We start from the raw sequence: 20654 nt of genomic DNA on the forward strand, positions 1-20654 counted from the left end.
AACATTTCGTATCATACATTATAATCAATCAAATGACAGTTCGAAAAATTTTTCCTTCAAATAATAGATTATTATCCTCTCTAATTCCTAAGGCTCGACAGTGCAGCAGCGTTAGGTGGAGATGCCAACACATGGCAGCACTGTCGGCATCTCCACCTAGCACTGCCACACTGTCGAGCTTTAAGAAATTGGAGAGGATGATTACGTCGATCACACAACATTTCGGACACAACTCTCCATTTCATCCAAGATTGATCTATAGACCTTTAACTTCGTGTTAATCCCTGTTTTTGTCTCATCCACTCATGGTTCGTCATCTCGATATCGACTGGATCAGATCGACCGATACAGATTGGGATCGCCCAAACTCGAGCAAATATGACACTTTTGTTCCTGTTTTCTTATTAAAAAACTATTTTTTTTACATTTTTACCCTTGTTCATACAGTTGGATTGGATCGAGATCAGAATTGATCTTGACCGATATCGATCCGATCCAACCAAAATCGACCAATCGGATCCGATACCTGAAACCATGCATCCACCTCCTCAATATTATCAGCAAAAATCCAAACCAAATTTGTTTTCCAACTTTCAGGTCACCACCATACACCATAATAAAATCCTCAATAGTTATTCTATCTACCAATGTGTCAGCATTTAAGCCTTCTGGTCATATGCCACGTATGCTGCTGGAGATGTCTTTTTCAGCTTTTCCCATATGTCAGTCTTCAATGCTGCTCTTATCGCCTTCCCGTCTTCTGAAATCTGAATTACTCGTAGTCGTAGCAGAAGAAGAATCAAGAATGCCTGTGTATGCAAAAGTCTTGATTGCGCACTGCGCATACCTGTGCACCGTAGCGGATCCTTCCTTTATTCTTATTTTCTTCTTCTCTGTCCATTTAAATTTAAATCTTCTCTGCAACTCTTCAGAGCGAAAAACAAACGTGAATCCTACGTGACTGAAGCTCAGAACAGTTACTGTCGTAGCTGAAATGCTCAGTGATTGTTGCTTGTTTCCGTATCTCCGAGGACGGAAATCTGAACCAGATGACGAGGGAGTTGATCTTGATCCTGTGCTTCTCATCTCCGGTATCGGTGGTTCGATTCTACATTCGAAGAATAAGAAGTTCTCGTATGAAATTAGGGTTTGGGTTCGGATACTGTTAGCTGATTTGGAGTTCAAGAGGAAGATCTGGTCTATCTATAATCCCGATACAGGTGCTCTGGTTCGCTCAGCTACTTAGTGACTTATATTTAAGCTTTGTTTAGTTGTTAATTAAGTAATAAAGTAGTGCATTTTATTATTATATTATGTTACTACATGAGATCTAAGCTGTTGGATTGAGGTACAGTGCCGTCATTTAGCCTTTTTTTTTTTTCATGATATCATGTTTGTTCCAACTTTTTCGAAACCAATTGTTAGTCTGAATTTTCGTTTCTTGTTCTCCTTGTTTGGAGTTTAGTTTCTAAGGTTTTGATTATAGGGACTCTGGTGTTCCAGGTTATACAGAGGCATTGGATGACGGGACTGAAATTGTGGTACCTGATGATGACTATGGACTGTATGCGATTGATATCTTAGACCCCTCATGGGTAAAGTGTCTCTTGTCTCTTGTTTCTGATTGCAAGTTCGAGTACGGTTGCCATCAACATTCAATATTAAAAGCTGGGGCACAAAATTAAGCTAAAAATCAATGTTTGAAGGGAGTTGTAAAGAACAAGGTCTTGATTCAGGTCAGTCTGTGATATGCCATGTCAGTAAACTAAAACATTGGCAAACATGGGTGGATGTAGAGGATTCCACATCCATCTCCTTGGTGGAATTTCAGCTCAAAACGAATAGGGCAAACAGGTTAAAATTGAGTTCAAGTAGAATAAGATTATAAAAATGCCACTAGATTCCTTTCTATTGAAATGACATTTTTGTAATTTATGAAACATTTATCTCCTACCATAGTTCTTTGAGTTTTAGACTGTGTTTGGTTGGATAGAGATGGATAGAAAAGAAAAAGAAAGAAACACGGAATCTTAAATAGAAAAGAAAAGAATAGAGAAGATAAGAGAAAGAAAAAAAAAAAGAATAGAAAAATATATTATCTTGGGCTGTGTTTGGTTGTCACAACATCGATAGAAAAGAAAAGACAAAACCGCTTTTTCGGTACGGATTTCTATTCGTTGAATATTTCTGGCTGTTTGGAATGGCACTGGGGATGGAAGATTCATCTGACAAATTTTGAAGTTTGTCTTAGGAGTGATGAAATTGTCTTGCACTGCCCTTAAAACAAGTCTTGCCATTTTGGCAAGAAAACTCACTTTTGTTAAGAAATTTGCTTCGGGACGGGACTTGTGTGTAGAATGTATGTTGTCATGGGTCCCACACCTTTTTGTAAATCAAATATTAAAAAAACTTATTTTCTTTTCTTTTCCATTGACAACCAAACATCAAGATAATATATTTTTCTATTCAAGATTCTATTTTCTTATTTTCTTTTCTTTTCCATTGATGTTTGGTTGTCAATGGAAAAGAAAAGATAATAAGTTTTTTTAATATTTGATTTACAGAAAGGTATGAGACTCATGACCGCTTACACACTACACACAAGTCCCTAGACAAATTTCTCAACAAAAGTGAGTTTTCTTGCCAAAATGGCAAGACTTGTTTTGATGGCGGCACAAAATAGTTTCTTCACTTCTAAGACAAATTTCAAAATTTGTCAGATGAATCTTCCATCCCCAGGGCCATTCCAAACAGCCAAAAATATTCAACGAATAGAAATCCATATAAAAAAACCGGTTTTTTTCTTTTCTTTTCTATTGATGTCGTGACAACTAAACACAGCCTTAGACTGAAATTTGAGGGATGAGATAGCCATGGGTCATCTATCACATGAACCCACTTGCGCCCACTCAATTTCTGCAACATGGCAAGAAAATGTGACCTTTTTACATGAGGCATAATGCAATATTTTGTGATACTAAGATTCCCACTTCCCCAGGTGGAACCTAGTGTACATTGTATTTGGTTGAAAAATCACTGGAACATTTTCCTAATTCAAGTGGTCCTACTTACTATTGAGTGAACTGTCCAAAAAGCAATCAGTACAGATGAGTAACTCATGAGGCCAAGTGAGTAGACCTAGATTGAAATAGATATTATGCAGAATCAGAAATCTTCATACCTTAACTGTTTAAACATTGGGGATGCAACTTTCAACTCCTACTTTGCTTCCCCCTCCCCAACCCCCACCCAAAAAAAAATAAAAAAATCCACTCGTATTCTCTTACTTAGGCATTTTATCAACTTTCCACTCCTATCCTCTTAGGCATTTAATCAACCATTTACTGTGTAATGTCAGATAATAATGAGCACCATACCGTAAAGCAAGCAAAAATTGAGACTATAGGTTAATAAAAAAGAGCAACCCAGTGCAAAAGGCTCCCTCTACTGCAAGTTCTGGGAGGGGCAAATGTACGCCGCCTTACCCCCTGCTTCGCAGGATAGGCTGTTTCCAAGTTTCGAACCGGCAACCAACAGGTTGAAATAGTGCAACTTAGCCGTTGTTCCAAGGCTCGCAGTATGGGGGTTATCATACTAAAATAATTTTTTGTGCATTGCATTTATTGGTGGAGAATATATCTTAGATGGGATTCTTATGAGGAGTTATTTGACTTCTATTCGAGGTTGGATCTCATGGGATTGTGTATAACTGAAGGAAGACCTATGACCATGTCAAATGTGGCTTCTAGGAGGATTGATGTGCAGTTTAGCCAGCAAAGAATTTTGTAGTCATGAGGTTTACCTTTGGGTTCCTTTTACATGTCAAAAGACTCAACGTGGAAAGATTTCATGTATTTATATGTGGTTAATATTGTAATTTTGGTCTTATATTGTTAAATCTGGAACTTACTGTTTTATTAAATTTATATTTATTAGTCTTAGAATTATGATTTTTTACACTTTACAGTAAATCATGGATTACTTCTTTTATCAATCCTTTTTGGTGAAAACAAAAATTACTATATATAGTGATACTGATTTTACCACTTTACTATCCATAGTAAATAACTTTTGAAGTTAATAAGAATTACATGTATAAAGAATAATCATATGCCAAGTCAATTCTCATTGTTCTCTATTGCTGATAAAAAAAAAATTGTCCTGAAAAGTGTTCCTTCTTCCATTTCCTTCAAAATCCTAATTTCTGTCAATTTTTAACTAATGTTCCTGCTACCCTATTACCCAAAACCTTAATCCATGTATGCCTCCAATTTTCCACTGTTACAGATTCAGACTTCGGACCATTTATCTGTCCCCACAACGGAACCTAAAAGTCTAAAATGTTCTAGATTCTATTTCCTTCTCCAATAGTTTATCATTCTCCCTTGTAGTCTAGCCATAGAAGATTTAATTTCAAAGGCCTCACATCAGAGGTTGAACACTATCTCCATTTCACAATTGTGCATAGTCCTCTTATTCTTGTGACCCAAATTCTACTTTTATCAACCACCAGTTAGTAATCTTGTCTTGACTCTTATACGTAATTAACGGAAAATATGTTTAGTTATTTGATTTCAGTCATTTCAAAGCTGGCAACTATTCTCATGTATCAGGAATCTAATGCTGTTCTTTTGTTTTTAAATTTTTACTGCTTTAGTTTTGTTCTTTTTGTTTTTCTGATTTATTCTTTTCTTGATGTCCAGTGGGCCAAACTTTTTCAATTTACAGATGTATATCAGTTTCATGATTTGATTGATATGCTTATTGGATGTGGGTACAAGAAAGGGAGCACATTGTTTGGACATGGTTATGATTTCCGGCAAAGCAATAGGTAATCAATTGTTAAGTGGTTAACTTTAGTGGTAAAATGTTGATTATTTGATATTCAAGTGGTTTCATTCATCAACGAATGCTAAGTGTTGTGACTGATGCCTATTATGATTCTTCCAACTTTATTGTAATATAACTGCTCATACTTTCTTGTAATAAAATTTCTCAATAAACTCAGCTTGCTGGTCATCACGTTGGCAGAATTGACAAAGCAATGGATGGTCTAAAAGCAAAACTGGCCACTGTCTACAAGGCTTCGGGAGGGCGAAAAGTGAATATCATTTCACATTCAATGGGTGGATTGCTTGTGTCATGCTTCCTGTCGCTCCATAACGATGTGAGCATTTTCTTATCTCCCTCAACCCCCAACTCCCAAAGTTCTTTGTAACTAGTGGAGTCATATGCACCAGTTTTTTAGGATTTCTATGTAAAAAGAAAGTTTCTTATGTGCCATGAGAGGCTTGATGTGTAATTAAATTCTTGAATTTGCAGGTTTTTGAAAAGTATGTAACGAAGTGGATTTGCATTGCATGTCCATTTCAAGGTATTTCTTTTCATTCAGCTTTTTGAAAAACATTATCCCTTAACACGGTCCTGACATGCTTTTCTCAAAAATTTTGTTTGACCTGAAACCGTCTCCGAGAGAAAATCTGTTCTCTCTATTTGTAATAGAACTTCAAAGAACAGAGAGTTTCCACACATCTCTGTTTTTTTCTTGATCAATCAAAATTAAGCTTTGAGGTTGTATGGATGTGTGAGAAATAAAGTATTTCTTGTAATGAAAATTGAGTGATTAAGGTTTCGTATCCAATGAATATGCACAGAAACACCACAAGGAAAAAAATATAATATATATTGGTACATTTCTGCAATATATCAATGTACGAATAAAAGTTATGAGAAATTGTATGCTAGAATATTATTCTATAGTTATTCATGAGTTTGCAGCATCAGTATTGATTCAAGCTGTGTGGATACGGGTTTCATTTTTCCTTTTATTTTCCATCTTTCATTTGCCAATTTTCCTTTTGTCATTTCTCATCTCATTTCCCATCCATACTGTGTTTTGTTTGGATCCATGTAGCTGACCCCATTAAGTTGGGATAAGGCTGAGTTTTTTGTTGTTGTTGTTATTATTGTGTGGATACAGGTATTTTAGCTGTCTGGGTTCATAGGTTTTAGTACTCTGTAAATATGAGAAGGGTTTATAAGATGGTATTATTAGTACTCCAAAGAGAACAGTGCACATTATGCTGCATCCAAGCATGTCCTGAACCATCAAACTAAAGTAATTGAGGAATCGTAAGAGATTTTAAAATGGGGAAGGGATTCGTTCACGGGAGGGAAGGGCCCATTGATGATTCGTAAATAGGGGGTGGTTTTGGTATTTCGATGGGGACCATTGTCCCCATCCAATGGTTTTGTGTGCGACCGTGCACCATACACAGCCATGCACGAAACCTTTTGCCTTTTAAAATGGTTAACAATTATATGCATGAAAAGTAGTTATTGTAATAGTTTGTAATGTTTATGTTGGCTTATTATATGAGGTAAATACTTCTGTGGATGTGAAGTTATATACGTACATGTACGCTTTGGGGAACATGAGTTTAGGGATGAGATTGATTATTGACTCTACTATAATATGTATGTGTGACAGGTGCACCAGGATGCATCAATGATTCTCTATTGACAGGATTGCAGTTTGTTTATGGCTTTGCAAGCTACTTCTTTGTATCCCGATGGACAATGCATCAGCTGGTAACTCTTAATTTCAGACAACTTTTACTTTTTTGGGCTACTTCTTTGGATTGCAACTTTTAATTTCAAGAACAAAAATTGGATTTTTGGCGGAAGGTGAAATTTTCAAGTTTCAAATGCTGGAGTTTTTCTCAAATCTAAGAATTCTATAAATTTTCGACTTTCAATTTTCTAGCTTGGTTGGAATATTGAAGTTCTACTATTTAGTCTCAATCACATAACACTAATTTAAGTCTAGACATGTGTTTTTTATGTTTTTCTCTCTCAAGAGCCCAAAAAGTTGGTTTATGGCTTTGAAAGCTACTTCTTTTACAGTTTTACCTTGGTTGGAATATTGAAGTTCTACTATATAGAATTCTTAGATTTAAGAAAAACCCTAGCATTTGAAAGTTGAAAATTTCACCTTCCGCCAAAAATCCAATTTTTGTTCTTGAACTGGGGGGTTGACTTTTTATCCTTTTGGAATTTGATTTTTTATTGGATTCAAATAGGGGGCATTTGTTTATTTATGAATAATATCGTAAGTAAATGAAATTATAAATATAAAATATAAATAAGGGTCAATACAAGGTTTGATGCCACTAAAAACCAGTGTAAGGCGCCTTGCAATAAGACGATTGTCACCTAGGCCCCAACAAAACTGCCTGGAGGCCTAGGCAGTGCCTTGACAACTATGCGTAGGGATAATATATCAATGCATTAAAGGAGGTTATGAAATTGCTAATCGGGCGAAGGTTGTGAACAAAACATATACGGCTAAACACCTATGGGGGTAAACCAAACAAAGAAGCATTAGAAAAAACAACAGAAAAGGGAGATTGGTTGTGAAGAACAACAGATGGCATGCAACAATTTATTAAGTAGCAAGCCATAAGAACTGCATCATCCAAAAATGTTTGGAAACATGCATGTGAAACATTAAAGAACGAGCGACCTCTAGCAAGTACTGGTTTTTCCGTTCAACATCATTTTGTTGGGGAGTATAAGAGCAACTAGTTTGATGTATCATACCATGAGCAAAAAAAAAAGAAGATATTTCTTCTTGGATATATTTTTAAAGCATTATCTAAACGAAAAACTTTAATACACACCAAACAGAGTCTTAATTTCAAAATAAAACTGTTTAAAAGTAGATAAAATTTTAGAATTATCCTTTAACAGCTATAACCATGTCATCCGAGAATGTTCGTTAACAAAAGTGTCAAAATAAACAAAACCTAACTAACTCTTGACACAACATGGACCCCACACCTAAGAGTGAACTAAGGAAAACAAAGAAGAACTACTAGGAGCATCACGAGACAGGAATGAGGTATGGTAATGTTTTCCAAGCTCACATGCTTCATACTCGAGATAGGATATGTTCTTGCAACTAAGAACCATTTGTTAAAGCTTGGAAAGAGAAAGATGTCCCAACCGGTAACGCCACTGAAGAGGAGGTAGCAGAAGCAACTGTAGTAGTAGCACCATCAAAATAATAGAGACCATCCTTCTCACACTCTCCACCAATCGTCTTCTTTGTCTGGAGATCCTGAAAGACACAACAAGTGGGATAAAAGGTTACGGAGCAATTCAAAGATTTCGTCAGTTGACTGACAAACAAGAGATTTACAGGTAAGTTAGGAACATGAAGAACATAAGTTAACTTAGGAAAAGAAGGTAATAAAACACACCCAGAATCGGATACATGAGTAGAAATAAAACACTACCTAGCCTAATAAGTCAAATTACAATAGGAAAGAGAAACGGTTCAGTGGTCCATGGACATCCATGGATCACAACCCCAAACCAAGACACATTATAACAGTGAGCAAGACCTTCAAGCACCCCCACAAATGAAGGGGAAAGAAGAAGGAATGTAGCCACACACACACACCTCTACCCATGCACAGACGCACACGCCCACTCTTCCCATGCATGCGCACTCACGCACACACGCATGCATGCACGCATTGATTTTGGAAACATGAGCACTTCTCAGTGCTGCTCAGTGGTGTAGTGAATATATGTTGGAGTATGTATTAACTTAGTTTTGAAATGGATTTGGGCCAGCCAACTTATCCCAGTTTTGGAGTTAGGAAGGTTACATCATTTGAAAACTTATCCCTAGAGTTTATTTCCTTGTCATCTGGGTTACATACTGTGATCAAGAAATTTGGCTTTTGTTTGTAAATAGGTACTGGATTCTTAGTTTTAGCATTCTCTCTTTTGATTAAATTCCACATTGTATCTTGGAATTTTAGGTGCCTCTCATCTATTTTGCTTCCTGAGCAATCAAAAGATGGCATTTCATGTTGGGGTATTTTCTGAAGATTTGCATTGTGCACTAAAATACCATGAACTTTTCTGTTGTACAGCTGATTGAATGCCCCTCTATATATGAGATGTTGTCGAATCCAGGTTTCAAGTGGAAACAGGATCCTCTGATTCAAGTTTGGAGAAAGCAATCTGAAGGCAAGGCAGATGCTTCAGTCCAGCTGGAATCTTATGGCCCTAGTGAATGCATTTCTTTGTTTGAAGGAGCATTGAGACATAATGAGGTACATCCTTCAAGCTTCACTAGCAGGGACACCATTCTAAATTCTCCTTGCAAAGGTTTTGATTTCCCCCCTTAATATTTTTGAATTTGCTTCTTGTGTTTCTAGCCAGTGACTTCATATATGTTAGTTTGGGTTTTTTAGTTATCATTTCCATGCACTTAGTAGTGAAATCATTTTTTAAATTGAACTTTTCTTTTTATGTTTATGGTGTCAAAATGATTCTGGGTCATGTTACTAGAGGGCATGGGATTACTGAGGATTTCATTAGTATTCCCATTTTGAAAAGTACCTAACTATACTTCTATCACATTTGATGAGGGCACTTAGCACATTTAGAAGAGCTGCCACGTGTTTCATTTTTCTTCATTTTTTGTCCTACATCATGCCTTGTCCTCCTTTTCGATCTTAACAGCTAGAGCAAACAGTTCCGTCAGTATCTTGTTGAAAACTTGTCCAAGTGCACCTCAAACTTGGCTCCCTCTGACAACCAAAGGCCGTATTTGAATATTCAAAAATAGTCAATTTGTTAACAACCTGGAATTGTACCTACTATTTAGTTTTGCCAAGACTTCCTCTGGATCCGCTTACTCAATAACCTCATGAACAGTGTCATCCTCAAGGTACAACTAAATCGTGTTGCTAGATCCCTCAACCCTAGCCAGTCATCTTCTCTATATTTTTTGATTTCTTCCTATGAGCCTTGACCGTCCGTCCCGCATAAGAATATTCTTCATCTGTTGTTGCCACAAGGTAAAGTCATTATGGCCGTTGAAAGGTTCTATGGAGAAGTTTGAACCCTTCATCATTATCCAATTAAACACCAATCTTTGCCCTTCGTGCCCGCCAGATCTACACCAACAAAGCGAAATCTGTCCCTTCCACTGTGTACGGAATGCCGAAAAAACCTTAGGAACACCTAACTTCCGTACCACACCCTCTGTACGAAATCATATTTTCCATACAGAACTAAACCAGTACGGAATCGTCTCTAAAAACACTTTTTCCAATGTGTAGATCTCACTATACACCTTTCTCTAATCCGCATACTTCTTATGCCCTCTTTTTTTTATTCAATCTATGGGTTCAACCCACCCCTCTCTGTTTCGAAAAAAAAAAAACAGAAAACAATGGCAACTTTTGTCACTTTCTCCCACTGGAACTCCATGCACACTAACTTCTTCCCACTTCGTGGACATCTTTTTTTTCTTTTTTACTTCTCTTTTCAACCGTACAAATCAATCTCTTCATCCTTTTCCGAAGCATAGAAGAAGAACTCGTCTCGAGTACAAGTTTCGACCAGCCAAAATTCCGAGTTGGCTCGAGATCTCGATGAGCTAGGGTAATTTTTTTTTCCAACTCAATGGCTGGTTTCGATGGGTTTTAGACCTAGTTTGGTCATGAAAGTTGGTACACAGTCTATTTTGGGCCATTTAAACACAATGGCACTATTAGAGTTTGAACAATCAAAGCCTTAATAGGAGTTTCACTTAGTGGGAAACCAGGACAGACACTTACTCATGCCAAAAATCAGGACAGACACTTATTTATGCCTAATATCATTTAAGTAAATGTTTTTGTATTTGTTTTTGTATTTCATTTAAGTAAATGTTTTTGTATTTCATTTACTTAAGATATTATTCATAAATGAAAAAATACCCCCTATTTGAATCCAATAAAAATAGTTAAAAAATCAAATTCCAAAAGGACAAAAAGTCAACTCCCTAGCTCAAGAACAAAAATGGATTTTCGACGATAGGTGCAATTTTGAACTTTTTACTGCTTGGGTTTTTCTCAAATCTAAAAATTCCATAAAATCTTAATATGGTAAAACATTGTTAAAAACCAAAAGTGCGGTAAAATATTCACTTGTTTTGATGTCCAAAAAAATATTTTCATTCAGAGTGATTTTGACAGCATTTGTGCACACTAAATTAAGTTTGACTGGTGCATAACTCCTTCAATATAAATCAGATTTAAGCAATCTTGGACTTATTGGAAAGCTAAATAGGTGTCTGTATACCAAGGTTTGCATAAATAGGTTTCTGTATACCAAGGTTTGCATAAATAGGTGTCTGTATACCAAGATTTCCCATTGAGATGACCAAAACCACAAGATCTCGCCGAGATGGGGTAATAAATGGTATCGAGATTACCAAAACCATGAGATCTCGCCTGAGATGGGGTATTTTTTCGTGTCGCCTGACGTCTTGTCTCAAGGTCTTGAAAAATCGAGAAACTTGTCGAGATCTCGCAAGTTCATGTTCCGCAGTTGAAATCGTATAGTTCTCTTGTGCACCTCTTTTTTTCTCTCCTTCCTCCCTCACGTATGGAATTAGAATCAAGTTTCAAAATTCCTTCCCTCCTCTCCTTCCTCATGTACGAAATCAGAATCGTACAGTGCTTCCCATGCGCATCTCTTTCTTTCCCTATTTTCTGTCTTTCCTCCAATAATTCTGTTGATGTAGAGAAAAAAAAAAAAAACCAGATCCTCGCAATATAGTGGAAAAAATACCTTATTTGCTCTCCTTGTGCACCGTCCTTTCTTTAGATCTCTGTGCACACCCTGCAACGATCTATTCAACCCTACACTAATACCACTTGTTGAAGACGAATGCGTTACGACGAGGAAGAAATCAAGCAAACAATCACACAACATACGGAATTTAAAGTTTCTGTCCTCTCCTAGGCCGTCACATTGAGATACTGTGATTCGAATTCTGAGATACCTCAAGAAAGCTCCAGGTCATGGTCTACTCTACACTGATCATGGTCATAGATGTGTTGAGGGATTTTGTGATGCTGATTGGGCTGGTTCTCCTGTGGATAGAAGGTCTACTACTGGGTATTATGTCTTTGTGGGGGGAATTTGGTGTCCTAGAAGAGCAAGAAACAACCAGTAGTAGCAAGATCTAGTGCAGAGGCAGAGTATTGGACTATGGCACAGGTTACTTGCGAGCTGATGTGGAAGAAGCAGTTGTTGACTGAGTTGAAACTTACAAAGGAGTTACCTATACAGTTGTGGTGTGATAATCAGGCTGCTATCCATATAGCTTCCTATTCTGTGTTTCATGAGAGGAAGAAGCATATAGAGGTTGATTGTCATTTTGTTCGAGAGAAACTACAAGAAGGTTTTATTGTTCCACAACATGTTCGTACAAGAGAGCAACTTGCTGATGTTTTTACCAAGTCTTTGGAAAGTGTGAGAATTGGTTATATTTGTAACAAGCTGAGCATGATTAACATCTATGCTCCAGCTTTAGGGGGAGTGTTAGATATCAAGATTTGGCATTTCGGTATTAGCGCCTGGCGCTAATAGCGAGATGGGTTTAGTGGGGTTATTTTGGGGATTTTATCCCATCTTATCTCTTGTACCCTATTCTTATATTAATTAGTGAAAGGGGGAGTTCAATTTTGATCGGTTGTTCTCCCCATTGCAGCCTCTTTTCTTCTTCTTCCTCTTCATCATCTCCATTAAATCTGGTTTTATTTACCGTTTATATTGTGATAATAAGGGAGCACCATAGCAGAAGCCAAGGAACTCAGAACGCATTAGAGGAATAAACACATGGAGCGGAAATATCATCCCATTAGGGAGATTATATAATTTGGTGGTATTTGTATTGCCAAGGTTGACAGTACATAAAATCTATTAGATCCCTTGACTAAGGCACTGACACAAAATGTATTTGATAGATATATTGAGAACATGGGTATTAAATTGTTTAAGGATATTGGCTTTGATTTATAAGTGGGAGATTGTTGGATATATGTGTCCATCAAACCTAATTTAAAGTGTTTAAATTAATTAAATTTGCATTATCATTTTATGTGCGATTGATTATCCTAAGGTAAACTCTAAAAGTGCTTGCAACTAAGGACAAAATTGGGCACTTTGTTCATTTGTCGCATTGTATAATTTTTGGAATGTGATTCCAAAATATAAATGTGAGTATTCATATTATATGTGTATCGAGTTGAATCATCTTCAGAATCTTGAATGGATTTCTATCAATTGTTTAAACAACACGGCTCTTTTCGATATTTATTTTGGTCCCATACCTGAGAGGTCCTTACTGTTGCAAATGGACTTTGTGTGTTTTGGTGTACCAAAGGTTGATGCCTACATTAGCTATATATTGATGCGTTGGATTCACAATGTTCATTTTTGAATGGAAGAGATGTTCAATATGGAATCCATTTCCCAATTAGGGTGAACATCTTGAGAGGGTTATCCGACTGTGATTGAATGAAATTCTGAGGTTGGTGGTAGCTTTGTAACTTGTTTACAAATGCATTTTATTATTATTATTTTTAATTATTTTTAATTTTTTTTTTATTTGTTTTATGACCAATCTATGGTCGAGATTCTCTGAATAAGCTATTCCAACAGATTATAGTTTTTTATAGTAATACTATCCATGCCCTTTATTTTTATTAGTTTTATAACCAATCTATGGTCGAGATTCTCTGAATAAGCTATTCCAACAGATTATAGTTTTTTATAGTAATACTATCCATGCCCATAGATCCATTATGTGATATTGTTAAGTGGAGGGATTTAAATGTAATTATTTGTATCACTTGAAGGGGTTATAAGCTATATCCATCATAGGCTGAACTTGCGAGTAAATAGTTTCATTTACATGGATAGGGTTATACTCTTAAGTAAATAATGTTATTTACTCAAGTTGAGTTATGTTAACGTTAACACCAAGAAACTTGAAGAAACAAAACAGATTTAAGCAACGATGACATAGAGATTTAACGTGGTTCACAAACCAATTTGATGTGCTACATCCACGGGCGAAGCTAAAGATGATTCACTATGTGATGGAAGAAAAATACAATAGAGATCTCTCAAGAACACCAAAGGTCGCAGCAAGAACTCTTCCCAGAAAACCCTAACATGAAAATGCCCAAATCCCACTTTTCTCTCTTGCTTACACAACAAGACAATAAAACAAGGTAATACTCCTCCACTATCATTACAGACCTCACAAAAGTTTCCACTCCAGTTGCCACCAAAAAAAATGCCGGAGCGAGGCATACTTTGAAATGTGTACAAGAATTCAAGACACACATAACTAGTTAGACTCGTATAAGGCAACCAAGGTAAGATCACCCAATAAGATCCCACCACTTGGCTTGTAGTGTGCAACGAGGATACTTGGTTTTACATAATTATAAATTAGCAGCTAAGGGGAGAGGGAGAGGATGCCCACGTTTTTTACTCTCTCTCTTCTCTTATTATCTTCTATCTTCTCTTCCTCCATTGAGTGTGAGTTGGGCTTTTTGAACCCTAGAAGAGTGTAGAGGAATCGGGTTGCTGCTGTTCTTCTCGTACAATCATTGCTAGAGGAGTACCCGTGTCTTCTCTGTGTGCATCTCAAATTTAAGTGTTGTATTCCTTTGGAGGTACTGTGATTGTGGTTCAAAGAGGTAATACTGAAATCCTAGTTTTGTGATTTGTTCAGAGATACCCTAATGCCTGTGAGGAATGGTTCAAGGTTGGAAATTTTTATTTGGTATTGCTGTCTCCAATGGTAAGGTTGCTCCATTGTGACCAAGTGGTCACGGGTTCGAGTCGGGAAACAGCCTCTCTGTGAAAGTAGGGGTAAGGCTGCATACATTATGACCCTCCCCAGACCCCACAGTGGCGGGAGCCTTGTGCACTGGGTATGCCTTCTTATTGTTGCCTTCAACAGAAGAGCCCAATACATGGTGGGTATATACCGAGTTGGGCCACCAGATTTGACTTTCTGCCAGACCTGAGGATCTCTGTACTATCTTAAGGTTGGATTGGCTACAACAGCCCTCCATGCCGCTCCAAATAGCTGACCTGTACAATGAAGCTCTCTAATACTTGCGATAATGATAAGGATACTTCATAAACATATTGTTTTATGTAATGATATGTTAAAACATAAACCTTTAAGCATTTACATGGAAACTTCTCCTAAGATAGGAAATACTTTTGAGGGTTTTACACAGGTTTGAGGCCTTAAGTGTCCGTTCTGATTTGTTTCTTCTAACCAAATCCAGCCACAACATTACCGGGACCATCCCATACATACTTTTAGAGATTAGTGCTGGAGATTGCTGGACATCTAGATAGATGTGCCAGTTACTTATGTGAGACATCTATTGGTGTACTACCCCCCCCCCCCCCCAATAAAATTAGACTTTTATTGGTACATACATTGGCGCATAATATAGCATATTCACTTCCTGTACTGAATCTTATGTTACATATTCAAATTTCACCCTCCACCAGTGATATTTGTACTGCTGGTCCCATTCCCAGATTAAAGATGGTTAGTGCTTGAGTGCTTCCGGTAAGCAGTTGGCACCATAGAAAATAAGTGGCCGAACCTTAAAACAAATAGGGCTTTAAGAAGAGTTGAATGGCGAAATAGGATATATGTAGCCGGTCCTATTTATCTTGGGAAAGGGCGTAGTTGAGTTGAGTTAGTAAAACAACTTTTTCTTCTCAAGGACAGTACTATTAGTTATGTTGGCAATACCTCTGCATTTGCTTAGATGCTACATTTAATACTTCTCTGTATTTGTCCATGGTCTAACCATTCTTTTGACATTTCTCCACTTGCAGTTGCATTATGGTGGAAAGTCAGTAGCTCTACCATTCAATTTCAATATACTTAAATGGGCTTCAGGGACACATGAAGTTCTCAACAGAACTCGACTTCCAAATGGTGTCAGCTTCTATAACATCTATGGAACATCATTTGGCACACCTTTTGATGTTTGGTACGTAGCTAACCCACTGTGTGAGGGGTAAAAGTGTCAGAGTAGGACAGGCTTTTGTGTGCAACAGGATTGGAACCTAACATTTGATTGATATAACATATGAGAAAATCCTTGCCTGGAAAGTGACCTGATTGGATATGATTGGACCCATTAGGACTAATTCCTTTGTCTGAATGGCTGTAGATAATGTGGTGAGGATCTAAAAGAAAATAACTCGTAGATCAGATGTTTACGACAAGCTGTGTGGTCAATTTTTCGGCCCCATTGAGTGGAAGGCATAATTCTTGGATGCATGCCATGTAAGCCAGCCCTGAATTGATTCTTACCTGATCTTCCAAACTGTAGGGATATAAAAATGTGGTGAGAATGCCATGTGGTGAAAGTACAAAACTGGGGTTGGTAGAGAAATCCCAGTAGAGAAAACAAGGGAACCTATATTCAAAAGATCATTGCTGCGGCTGCTGCCTCATTACATTGTAATTTATGGGAAAGATGAATAAAAAATACCCAAATCATTGCCATCAAATCCCCAACTCAATATTATCATCTAAACCATCCACATATGAGTAGAATTTAATGACCTAATTACTCTTATAGCTTAAGTGCAACTAGTAACTCGTAAAAATAAAATTTAAAGAAAAGATAAGTTGTGAACTTGTTAATGTAGGGATGCAGACCTTTTTAAAAACATAAGTAAAAGATGAATATATGGTAGTGACACTGACCTTCAGGCTTCAGCTGCTGTCAGATCTAGGGATGCATCACCATCTCTATGATATATGGAGGTAGGATGCCCTTCAAACCTTCCATAGTGAAAACAATTCGTTTCACATGACAGCATATTGCAATGCTGATGTCTCCGTCAATTTTCTGACAATGAAAAATGCATCCCTCTCAGATTCTTTGGATTTTCAATTTATTCAAAAAAAAAAAAATTCAACTAACTTCCTAAGTATAATCTGCTCCTTTCATCCAATTTTTAGATTAGTAACTTCAAATACACTGGCTGCCCTTCCCATTGATGTCTCCTTTAATACTTTATAGTAGATTTTTAGGACATAATACTATGTATATTTGTGGTTAACTTTTATTATTAAAGGTCCTCAACTTTCTGAGTTTCTGACAACAACCTTGTCACTGAAATTATTGTGATGCAAATACTATGATTAGAAGAAAGATAGATGTACACGCATGTCCTTAGCAAATTATGTGCATTCAGTGATTTATAGCTTGACTAAGTGCTCCGTCCAGCTTTCTTATCTGGGTTTTCAGAATCAAGCCCATGACTGAGGACTAAATTTGTTCTTGTTACTATTTATAAGTCATTATCAAATAGAAACATTATCAAAATAATTGGCATATATATATTACTCAAAACAAAGAGTAGGTAATTGGTACCAATATTGTTAAGAATAACAATTATGTTCCTGCGAGTAATCTGACTATACCTTACCCTTGTACAGAGATTATCTTGATCATTTTCAGAAAAGAATGGTAACAATTACTTTTTTTTCCCCAATCAGTAATTGTGACACTTTTTCTTTGCGCTGCAGCTATGGTTCAGAAACATCTCCCATTGAGGACTTGTCTAAAATATGTCACTCATTGGTGAGTAGACTAAATTTGGTTAAGGCTGCAATAACTAAATGATGTAGGCATTCCTGTGCATGCACATACGCACCAAAAAAAAAGAGCAGAGGACAGAACTTTTTTCTCCCTATGATACTTAAGTGATCGAATTATATTAATGTAATCGCCTCATAAGACTGGTTTAGTTCTTATCATTATTTTCTCTCTTGTCAGCCCAAGTATTCTTATGTGGATGGAGATGGGACTGTGCCTACTGAATCAGCTAAGGTGATATATGTACCTTTCTCTTATCCATTATCTATTTCATTGAATTTTATTGATGTTATCGAAGAGAAGTCTAGGGGATGATCTTTTAGGTCCATTGGATTATACTCTGTACAACAGCCTTTATGATAGCATGTGTAGCCCAGCTCAATGCATAGAAGGAACACAATACGAGCTTTTATTGGTGGGGAAGGGTGTGTGCAAACTTTTCTTTTAATGGTTTCAATATTTGTAAAATTGTGTATTATTGTACGGAACTGATTCCAATTGAATCATGTGCTTTCTGAATTGAAAGTATTCTTTGGTTTTGGTTTAGAAGATTAGTTCTTCACAGACATTGAAGAGTACGAGGTTTACTTTACATGGTTATAGTGGGAGTCTTTGTTGATGATTGGAATATGGGAAAATTCCAGACTTTTCTCTTTGAGTTGAATATCGGTGAGTTATTCTTGTGCAGTTCTTCCTGGAGAGGAAATTGGTTTTGCTCTCTTAGAATGTGGTCGTCAGTTTAGCTAATAGAAGTGGAATCTATCTTTGCACATAAAATGGTAGTAGGGTTTTATTTTTTGGGCACTGATGTATTAAGGACTGGCAGGTGCTATACACCATTACATTCGACCGATTAGGATCACAGTGGCATTTTTGTCAAAATACATGGGGTGAAGGGGAGGAATTGAGTTTTGTTTAAATCTGACTGTTCAGACTTCAATGGCACTGTGCAAATGATTCCATTAAGAGCCTTAATTTTTTAATTTTTTTAAAGTGGGATGGGGGAAGGACTAGAACCTGATGGTTTGGTATGGTGAGCAGTATGATGGTTATACCAACATTTGATGGTGGCCTCTGAGGTGCCAACTCAATTGAGTCATCTCTTTTAGGTGATGATTTTGAGCACAAGTGACTTGTATTTGTGGGTCATGACATGATACCTTTAAGCATAATTGAACAGTGAAAAGCTTCTCTACCTGGCAGGACATCAGTATACTTTTATCCCAAAGAAGAAATGTATCATAGCAGGTCGGGTTCTATTATAATCATGATATTGGATTTTTATCAAGCCCTGACAGTATGGTTAACTGATCTTACCTTCCACTTCATGGTAATCAAATATTTGTTGTAATCTTAGTTTTTAGGACTCAGTCATAGTCGAAGTTTACTGTATTATCTTTTATTCCCTTACCTAGAGACCTTAACTTATTTGAGAATATGATTGTTGTTTACATTCAATATATTATCATGATTATGTAATGTTTTATTCTTTATCACAGGCTGATAGTTTTGCAGCAGTAGAAAGGGTAGGATTTGCTGCTGATCATCGAGGACTGTTACGTGATAAAGAAGTATTTCGGCAAATTCAGAAGTGGTTGGATGTAACCGAAAAATTGGTCAATAGTGCAAAGACTTCCAGGGTAATGGATGAATTTTCAAACGTAGGTGCTTGTTTACAGAGACAGTGATATACATCACCTCATTCAAAAAAGGTTGGGAGTCGACAAGATTTCACACCGAAGACTTCCATATTTTGAGTTTTCAAATGAAACAGTAGTTTCAGTTGATACAGTAAATGTTACCATCGTCCAAAGGCTTCCAGAGTAAGGCTGAATAGCCAAAGTGCCACCCATACTTTGGAGGTCATTGGGTCTAGTTAGATTAGTCAGGGTCATTATCTGATTCATATAATGTATACACGTTAAAAGCTCCAATCAAATCCACTCTTTACCCAGAGAATTAGTTACTTCATGCTGTATATTCTCTCTGCTTCTAAGTTTTGGTGGAAGTTCATCATCAATTACTTCAAGAGGTTGCAGTATTAGCAGACACGGTTCACATAAATAAGGGGCCTGAATGTAAGTAATACCTCCTCTACTTGAATGGAATGGGATTCAGCATGTCGATGTGGTTTTTCATGCTCATTACAGAAGAGTGTTATATCTATATGGGCTGGTTAGGCTCAAAGGGTCACTCTGATGAAAACACTGAACTTTCAACGGGCGTGGTTGACTAATTTAGGTCCATTCTGGTGAAAATAAATGGGAGCCTTAAAACCTTTGAGGCTGTTAGGCCTTGTTTTTGTGTTTAAACACCTCTGGTGTTTGTTAGGTTTCTACTTGGCTAACCATCAATGCTTATTATAAATTGTGCAGGTCACATGAAGATGCAATGACCATTTGCGGGTAGACTTGGTGATGCAATAATAAAATTTTCAACAATTGTTTGGAGTCATTTTTCAGGAACAAGGTCGAAGGAAAATATTCTGCTTAAGGTTTCCCAGTTTCAGATGCTTTACCAAATTCCCTCTAAGCTTATGAGGTAATCAGGTTCAGTCCAAGTCGATCAACCGGTTGACTAAGTCGGTATCAAATCTTTAACCAGAACATTAATTCAAGTAGGCTCAATTATTATAATTAAATGGAGTTAGCTTTTTTTTGTTTTTGAGGGTGAGGGTGAGGGTGAGGGTGGGGGTGGGGGTGGGGGGGGAGGAGGAGGAGGAGGGAGTTGCTAGCTATCTAGTTTCATTCCTTTTTATTTAAGTTCCATAAGTTCTCTATTTAAAGCAATATAAAGAATGGAGGCTTTAGCGTCTGGAACTTTCCTTTCCACTTTTCGCTGGTTTTCTATTTTCTCTTTGGTGATTGCCAGCTCTATCATGATGGCTTTCTTCTTCTTCGCTTGTTAATATGGGATTTCTTAGCTTTGCTTCTTCTTTATTACTAATCTACTATCTTTATTTTTGTCATTTTTCTGGGAAAGGTTTGGAGGTAGTGCGTGGGTTTCTTTTTTCATTGGGTAGTGGTGATTTGCTATGTCGTCTGAGAGTTTGGCTGGTGGATTTCTTTTTTGGTTTGGTGGTTGGGTTTGTGAACCGTCTCGCTAAAACCCGGTACCGAGCCGTAGCATTAA

At 37.0% G+C, this 20654-nt stretch overlaps 1 protein-coding gene across 1 annotated transcript; it reads left to right on the plus strand.

Moving 5' to 3' along the window:
* The first annotated feature begins 925 nt into the window (after positions 1 to 925).
* Positions 926 to 19291, plus strand: LOC122671955 (phospholipase A(1) LCAT3-like). Its single transcript, XM_043869448.1, has 11 exons — positions 926 to 1220; positions 1504 to 1595; positions 4704 to 4831; positions 5032 to 5167; positions 5323 to 5374; positions 6491 to 6591; positions 8949 to 9131; positions 15742 to 15899; positions 17453 to 17507; positions 17703 to 17756; positions 19022 to 19291. Exons 1-11 carry the CDS (start codon positions 995 to 997, stop codon positions 19208 to 19210), a joined length of 1374 nt encoding a protein of 457 aa, XP_043725383.1. The 5' UTR covers positions 926 to 994; the 3' UTR covers positions 19211 to 19291.
* Positions 19292 to 20654: the final 1363 nt, after the last annotated feature.

The sequence above is a fragment of the Telopea speciosissima genome, chromosome 8 (assembly GCF_018873765.1).
Source record: "Telopea speciosissima isolate NSW1024214 ecotype Mountain lineage chromosome 8, Tspe_v1, whole genome shotgun sequence".
Lineage (NCBI taxonomy): Eukaryota > Viridiplantae > Streptophyta > Magnoliopsida > Proteales > Proteaceae > Telopea > Telopea speciosissima.

Bases quoted from the DNA above. Each gene is read 5' to 3' on its own strand.
- LOC122671955 (XM_043869448.1), top strand. From the start codon at position 995: ATGCTCAGTGATTGTTGCTTGTTTCCGTATCTCCGAGGACGGAAATCT. The intron at 1,596-4,703 runs GTAAAGTGTCTC...CTTGATGTCCAG, and splicing joins ATATCTTAGACCCCTCATGG to TGGGCCAAACTTTTTCAATT. The intron at 15,900-17,452 runs GTACGTAGCTAA...TTTGCGCTGCAG, and splicing joins GGCACACCTTTTGATGTTTG to CTATGGTTCAGAAACATCTC.